At 58.9% G+C, this 7938-nt stretch overlaps 1 protein-coding gene and 1 non-coding gene across 2 annotated transcripts; both read right to left on the reverse strand.

Annotated features, from left to right (window-relative positions):
• Positions 1–1541: 1541 nt before the first annotated feature.
• TRNAK-UUU lies at positions 1542–1614 on the reverse strand. The gene has a single exon. It is a non-coding gene; the product is annotated as a tRNA-Lys (tRNA).
• Positions 1615–1951: 337 nt separating this feature from the next.
• Positions 1952–7401, reverse strand: LOC122945822. Its single transcript, XM_044305044.1, has 5 exons — positions 7377–7401; positions 3928–3953; positions 3713–3850; positions 3417–3563; positions 1952–2276 (listed from the first exon to the last, which is right to left on the reverse strand). The coding sequence occupies exons 2-5, from the start codon at positions 3931–3933 to the stop codon at positions 2163–2165; spliced, it is 405 nt and encodes a 134-aa protein (XP_044160979.1). The 5' UTR covers positions 3934–3953; positions 7377–7401; the 3' UTR covers positions 1952–2162.
• Between the last annotated feature and the right edge of the window lie 537 nt (positions 7402–7938).

A 7938-nucleotide genomic window follows, 5' to 3' on the forward strand; every position in this document is an offset into this window, starting at 1 on the left:
GAAAACCTCCCCCCGACCATGACGCTGCCCCCACCAGCTCGTGTACTTCCAGCAATGGTTGCAGGGCGTTCCCTCTCTGATGTTTCTCACCAACGTCCATCCGTTCCATGAAGAAGAAAACGGGACTCATCGGAGAAGACAACCCCTTACCAATCAGCGGAGGTCCGATCCTCAGAGGTGCAGTGACCGTCCGTCTGCTCCGGAGCCCCATACACAGTAGAGTTTACACGTCTGGGGCCCCCGGGTTCTCTCTGGAGGCGAGCTGCTCCCCGTAGGGTGTCCTCCACCTTCATAGCTGACGTTCACCTCTCACATCACTGATTCCTTCCATAACCTATAAATGTCAGTTGTGTGTGCTCTGCACTGCCTTGTACTAGGGGCCCATGTGAGGCTCAGGGGCCACAAATGCGCACGAACACCATGTGTTTGCTTTGTGTCTCAGGCCAGAGCGAGAAATGGAGAAAAGCTGGTTGACAACATCTAAAGAACAGCTACCAGTCTCTGCTGTCGGCTCGGTAAACCAGTAATTTGCAGCGAGACGCGTTTCATGAACCCCCATAAGCTCCTGTCCGTATGGCGGATGTGAGCGGCAGCTCTGGGGGGACATTAACGCAGCCGCTGCCGGCTAATGACATTAATGTAGTGATTACTCGTTCTCCGCTGCGTCCCGTGGGTGCCCGCCTCTCCCGGGTGCCAGGGGAGCCGCTTCCTGCACATCACTAATAGAATCTCTATTTATAACCCACAAGACGCCCGATCAATATCCCCCGGGGGCAAGGTCACCCCGGCGAACTCGTAACCTCTGCCAGTTGTCTGTACGAGGACGGGGGGAGACACTGCAGCTGGCACATTTGCTTATATTTTGGTGACAGTGTCTCTTTAAAAGGATAAAACTGGGAAAGGTAAATATGGCGCCCACTAGTGTTCACTGTGAGAGGCAGAGACATGTAACATGGCCGCCACTGCACAATACAGCAGCATATGGGGGTACAACATACAATATCACAGTCGCGGCACTCCAGCTGTTGTGAAACTACAACTCCCAGCATGCATACTTGCTCTGCTCGGCACTCCAGCTGTTGTGAAACTACAACTCCCAGCATGCATACTTGCTCTGCTCTTCTCAAAACTCTCATAGAAATAAATGGAGCATGCTGGGAATTGTAGTCTCACAACAGCTGGAGTGCAGAAGTTTTCCCACCCTGTGTCTTTTCCAGCGCCACCTGCAGGCCACCAATGTCTATCACATCATATCCGGTAGCAGCAGGTCGTGAATTCAGACTCATCTCGCAGGCGCCACCTGCTGGATGCATGTGCTCATCACATCTTCCACTCTTCTGTACAGTTTTCTCTCCAGCTCCGCCTGCTGGCCGCCTGTGCTCATTACACTCACTAATGGACGCCGCGGTTGTTCACGATATATCACGTTTCGCATTAGATTACAAGGTGTAAACGCCGCCGAAACCCACAGGAGCCACAAAATGTCACAAGGACGAGGACCTCCAGCACGGAAGAAAATCAAAATAAAAAATTTCTGGAGCCGCCCGAACAGGGACTTGAACCCTGGACCCTCAGATTAAAAGTCTGATGCTCTACCGACTGAGCTATCCGGGCTCCATAGGAAACCCTGAGTGACCTGCAAATGTTAATCACACATTGTAACTGACCCCCTGCAGTCCTGAGTGCGGTTTGTATCTGCTGATACAATGTATACACACTGATGACGTCATTGCTGCCCCCCCACTCCTCATCTTAAAGGGATTCTCCACCTGAAATGTAACAAAACACTCTCCCAGATCAGAAGATTCCGGTTCATTGCATTAGCTCAGCAGACAAGAGGGGACCCCACATAGAGGGCCTGAACCCACAAACAATCCACTCACAGAGATGAGTCCGGGCAACAAGCAGTTAAAATTAACTCTTTAATATACAAAAAGGAGGAGATATAAAAATAGACATTAAATACAGAAAATGTAAAAAAAAAATCTGTGCAAGGTGGGGGGCGGGGAGGGGTGCTCCGATACTGGACCGTCACCAACACTGTGCGCACAAGACAGGAGCCCCCCCTACAGGAGACGAAGGTAGGCACCGGAGTCGGGGGCTCCTAACGGGGGCAGTGCTGCTGCCCGGACACTTTGGGGGTGACCGCCGTCCGGTCCTCGTCACCGCATCTTGATCTCGCAGCAGATGCAGTTAATGATGCTGCAGTCGGGAGGCTGATAAACGCAGGCGAAGCCGCACGGACAACCGGAGACAGCGCGGCATCCGGCGCAGCCCTGGGGGGGGAGGGGAGAAAGAGCAATAACCGGGGGTCACTTACTTTACTGAGAGCTGAGATCCCATAATGCAATGCACCAATCTCCCCGAATGCTGTATATAACTATAGAATTGTGGATGCAGCTCTAGATGTGACTAGAGTATAATAAAGATGCAGCAGCAGAATTTTGGATGCAGCGCTGGATGTAGCTGGAGCATAAGACATAATATAACTGGAGAAATGTGGATGCAGCTCTGGATGTGGATGGAGTATAGGACAAGCTATAACAGAAGAATTGTGGATGCAGCTTTGGATGTGACTAGAGTATGAGGGTGTAGCAGCAGAATTGTGGACGCAGCTCTGGATGTGGCTGGAGCATAAGATATACTATAACTGGAGAAATGTGGATGCAGCTCTGGATGTGGCTGGAGTATAAGACAGGACCTAACAATAAAATTGTGGATGGAGCTCTGAATGTGACTTGAGTATACTAAGGATGTAGCAGCAGACTTGTGGATGCAGCTCTGGATGTGGCTGGAGAATACGACATGATATAACAAGAGAATATTGGATGCAGCTCTGGATGTAAGTGAGGTAAAATACATGGCGGGGGGGTATCAAAACTGGTGGAAAGAAAAAACTGGCTTAGTTACTGATAGCAACCAATCAGATCCCACCTTTCATTTTTTAGAGCTTTTGCACCAGTTTTGCTAACTTTCCCCTATGATGTAGCAGTACTTTGGATGCAGCTCTGGATGTGACTGGAGCAAAACACTAGCTATAACAAAAGAATTGAGGATGCAACTCTAGATGTGACTGATGTAAAATACATGATGTAGCAGGTGTGGATGCAGCTCTGGATGTGACTATAAGATTGGATATGATAGAAATGAGATGTAAAAGTAACATATTTGATGTAGCAGTATTTTGGATGCAGCTCTGGGTGTGACTACAGCATAAGGCATGATATAACAGGAGAATTGAGCTCTAGATGTTACTGAAGTAAAAGACATAATGTAGCAGAAGTGTGGATGCAGCTCTGGATGTGACTGGAGTCATTCAGGATCATAATAAGAAAAATAAATAGCCTGCAGGAGGGTTCTGACTACAGCGCCACCTAAAGGGCCGCGAAGGTCCTGCGTCAGGTGGCGGCACTCACCGGCCTGGAGGGACAGCACCGATCCATGCAGCCGGTGACCGTGGGAATCTTGCAGTCACATGACTGGGCACAACTGGCGCACATATCACAGAAGCCAAAGTCGTCCACCTTCTGCCACCCCATACAGGACGGGCAGCAGCCTCGAGCCTGGAAAACACAACAAGACCAAGCAAGTAATGGGGGTGATGGGTGAGTAGATGAGGGGGCGAGTCGTTAGACAGAGGGAGATAGGGTCACTGATTACAGGACTCATACGGTAGGTTACGGTCACATACCGTCCGGCCGCCATCACCCACCTGGAGACACTGGTGAATCAGGAGGAGGATCAGCAGCACGATGAGATAGAGGGCGACGGCGAGGAATATAACGCCCGGCAGGGGGATGCTGAGCCCCGGGGCGGCTGTAGAAGGAGAGGCCGCCGGGAAAGTCAGAGCCTGAAAGAGATGACAGCATTAATGGCGGAACAGAGAGCGGCACAGAACCAGCGCCAATCCATCAGCACAGTACTCACCGCCATCAGCCACCGCGTACCGACCACTGGGGAAAAGACAGAGGCCGTCAGTGAAGCCAGACACAGGGGGCGCCACCTGAGACTGCGCGCTGTGGGAGGACCCCCTCCAGGACACACAGCGCCCCCCCACACCCCCCTCCAGGACACACAGCGCCCCCCCTACATCCCCCTCCAGGACACACAGCGCCCCCCCTACATCCCCCTCCAGGACACACAGTGCCCCCCCTACATCCCCCTCCAGGACACACAGTGCCCCCCCCTACATCCCCCTCCAGGACACACAGTGCCCCCCCCTACATCCCCCTCCAGGACACACAGTGCCCCCCCCTACATCCCCCTCCAGGACACACAGTGCCCCCCTACACCCCCCCAGGACACACAGCGCCCCCTCCAGACACTCAACACCACCTCCAGACCCTCGTAAACAGCGCCCCCCCAGGACACACAGCGGCCCCTCCACACACAACCAGGACACACAGCGCCCCCCTACACCCCCCCCTCCAGGACACACAGTGCCTCCCCCTACTCCTCCCTCCAGGACACACAGTGCCTCCCCCTACTCCCCCTCCAGGACACACAGCGCCCCCTCCAGACACTCAACACCACCTACAGACCCCGGGACACCCGGTGCCCCCCCCTCCCCTCCAGACCCCTGGACACTCAGCTTCCCCCCTTCACCCCCAGACACTCAACGCCCCCCCCCCTACACCCCCTAGGACACACAGCGCCCCCCCTCCAGTACACACAGCGCCCCCCTACATCCCCCTCAAGTACACACAGCGCCCCCCTACATCCCCCTCAAGTACACACAGCGCCCCCCTACATCCCCCTCCAGTACACACAGCGCCCTCCCCTACATCCCCCTCCAGTACACACAGCGCCCTCCCCTACATCCCCCTCCAGTACACACAGCGCCCTCCCCTACATCCCCCTCCAGTACACACAGCGCCCTCCCCTACATCCCCCTCCAGTACACACGGCGCCCTCCCCTACATCCCCCTCCAGTACACACAGCGCCCTCCCCCTCCAGGACACACAGTGCCCCCCCTACATCCCCCTCCAGTACACACAGCGCCCTCCCCTACATCCCCCTCCAGTACACACAGCACCCTCCCCTACATCCCCCTCCCCTACACACAGCGCCCCCCCCCCTACATCCCCCTCCAGGACACACAGCGCCCTCCCCTACATCCCCCTCCAGGACACACAGCGCCCCCCCTACATCCCCCTCCAGGACACACAGCGCCCCCCCCCCTACATCCCCCTCCAGGACACACAGTGCCCCCCCTACATCCCCCTCCAGGACACACAGCGCCCTCCCCTACATCCCCCTCCAGGACACACAGCGCCCCCCCCCTACATCCCCCTCCAGGACACACAGTGCCCCCCCTACATCCCCCTCCAGGACACACAGTGCCCCCCCTACATCCCCCTCCAGGACACACAGCGCCCCCCCCCCCTACATCCCCCTCCAGGACACACAGTGCCCCCCCTACATCCCCCTCCCCTACACACAGCGCCCCCCCCCCTACATCCCCCTCCAGGACACACAGTGCCCTCCCCTACATCCCCCTCCAGGACACACAGCGCCCCCCCTACATCCCCCTCCAGGACACACAGCGCCCCCCCCCCCCTACATCCCCCTCCAGGACACACAGTGCCCCCCCTACATCCCCCTCCAGGACACACAGCGCCCTCCCCTACATCCCCCTCCAGGACACACAGCGCCCCCCCCCCCTACATCCCCCTCCAGGACACACAGTGCCCCCCCTACATCCCCCTCCAGGACACACAGCGCCCCCCCCTACATCCCCCTCCAGGACACACAGCGCCCCCCCCCTACATCCCCCTCCAGGACACACAGCGCCCCCCCTACATCCCCCTCCAGGACACACAGCGCCCCCCCCCCTACATCCCCCTCCAGGACACACAGTGCCCCCCCTACATCCCCCTCCAGGACACACAGCGCCCTCCCCTACATCCCCCTCCAGGACACACAGCGCCCCCCCCCCTACATCCCCCTCCAGGACACACAGCGCCCCCCCCCCTACATCCCCCTCCAGGACACACAGCGCCCCCCCCCCCTACATCCCCCTCCAGGACACACAGCGCCCCCCCCCCTACATCCCCCTCCAGGACACACAGTGCCCCCCCTACATCCCCCTCCAGGACACACAGCGCCCCCCCCCCTACATCCCCCTCCAGGACACACAGTGCCCCCCCTACATCCCCCTCCCCTACACACAGCGCCCCCCCCCTACATCCCCCTCCAGGACACACAGTGCCCTCCCCTACATCCCCCTCCAGGACACACAGCGCCCCCCCTACATCCCCCTCCAGGACACACAGTGCCCCCCCCCTACATCCCCCTCCAGGACACACAGTGCCCCCCCTACATCCCCCTCCAGGACACACAGCGCCCTCCCCTACATCCCCCTCCAGGACACACAGCGCCCCCCCCCTACATCCCCCTCCAGGACACACAGTGCCCCCCCTACATCCCCCTCCAGGACACACAGCGCCCCCCCCTACATCCCCCTCCAGGACACACAGTGCCCCCCCTACATCCCCCTCCAGGACACAGCGCCCTCCCCTACATCCCCCTCCAGGACACACAGCACCCCCCCCCTACATCCCCCTCCAGGACACACAGTGCCCCCCCTACATCCCCCTCCAGTACACACAGCGCCCTCCCCTACATCCCCCTCCAGTACACACAGCGCCCTCCCCTACATCCCCCTCCAGTACACACAGCACCCCCCCCCTACATCCCCCTCCAGGACACACAGTGCCCCCCCTACAACCCCCCAGGACACACAGTGCCCCCCCTACAACCCCCCAGGACACACAGCGCTCCCCCTACAACCCCCCAGGACACACAGCGCTCCCCCCTCCAGGACACACAGCGCCCCCTCCAGACACTCAACACCACCTCCAGACCCTCGTAAACAGCGCCCCCCCTACATCCCCCTCCAGTACACACAGCGCCCTCCCCTACATCCCCCTCCAGTACACACAGCACCCCCCCCCCTACATCCCCCTCCAGGACACACAGTGCCCCCCCTACAACCCCCCAGGACACACAGTGCCCCCCCTACAACCCCCCAGGACACACAGCGCCCCCCCTACACCCCCCCTCCAGGACACACAGCGCCCCCCTACACCCCCCCTCCAGGACACACAGCGCCCCCCCCTACACCCCCCCTCCAGGACACACAGCGCCCCCCCTCCAGGACACACAGCACCCCCCTACACCCCCCCTCCAGGACACACAGCGCCCCCCCTACACCCCCCCTCCAGGACACACAGCACCCCCCCTCCAGGACACACAGCGCCCCCCTACACCCCCCCAGGACACAAAGCGCTCCCCCCTCCAGGACACACAGCTCCCCCCCTCCAGACCCTCGTAAACAGCGCCCCCCAGGACACACAGCGCCCCCTCCACACACCCCTCCAGGACACACAGCGCCCCCGTCTTCTCTCTCACCCTTCTCCCGGGCTGCAGCCGCTGGACGCCACTCACATCTCGCGAGATTTCATTCCGCGTCCTTCGTTTCCTTGGATACGAGGTCGCTGCCTGGACTGCGGAGAGCACTACGGCGGCTCCTAGTGGACATTCTTCTGCAAGCGAAGTCAGTGCTCCACCGTGAGTGGGCTGTGCAGTGCCTGAGGTGGCAGTCCTGGGGGGGAAAGGGTTAATTACAGCGCCGTCACTAGTGCGGGGGCAGCTGCGGGCAGAGCAATGTCCAGCCAGGATTGGGGCGCAGGCTATGACTTAAAGGGGTTGTCCAGAATGATCAAAACATGGCTGCTTTCTTTCAAAAACAGCACCCCCCCCCGTCCACAGGTTGTATGTGGTATTACAGCTCAATGCCAGGCACGACCCATTCACTGAGGTGGTGCTGTGTTTTTGGTGGGAAGCGGCCATGTGTTTCTGATCCTGGACGACCCCTTATGGTCCTCAGGCCAGTAATCGGAACCCTCTGGATTATTACAGGCGCGCGTTTTGGG

The sequence above is a fragment of the Bufo gargarizans genome, chromosome 8 (assembly GCF_014858855.1).
Source record: "Bufo gargarizans isolate SCDJY-AF-19 chromosome 8, ASM1485885v1, whole genome shotgun sequence".
NCBI classification, from domain to species: Eukaryota; Metazoa; Chordata; class Amphibia; order Anura; family Bufonidae; genus Bufo; species Bufo gargarizans.

What these genes read in the sequence shown, in the direction of transcription:
- LOC122945822 (XM_044305044.1), bottom strand. An exon ending in TGATTCACCAGTGTCTCCAG is followed by an intron (nt 3,564 to 3,712) that starts GTGGGTGATGGC and finishes TGTGTTTTCCAG; the next exon opens with GCTCGAGGCTGCTGCCCGTC. An exon ending in GGTGCTGTCCCTCCAGGCCG is followed by an intron (nt 2,277 to 3,416) that starts GTGAGTGCCGCC and finishes CTCCCCCCCCAG; the next exon opens with GGCTGCGCCGGATGCCGCGC.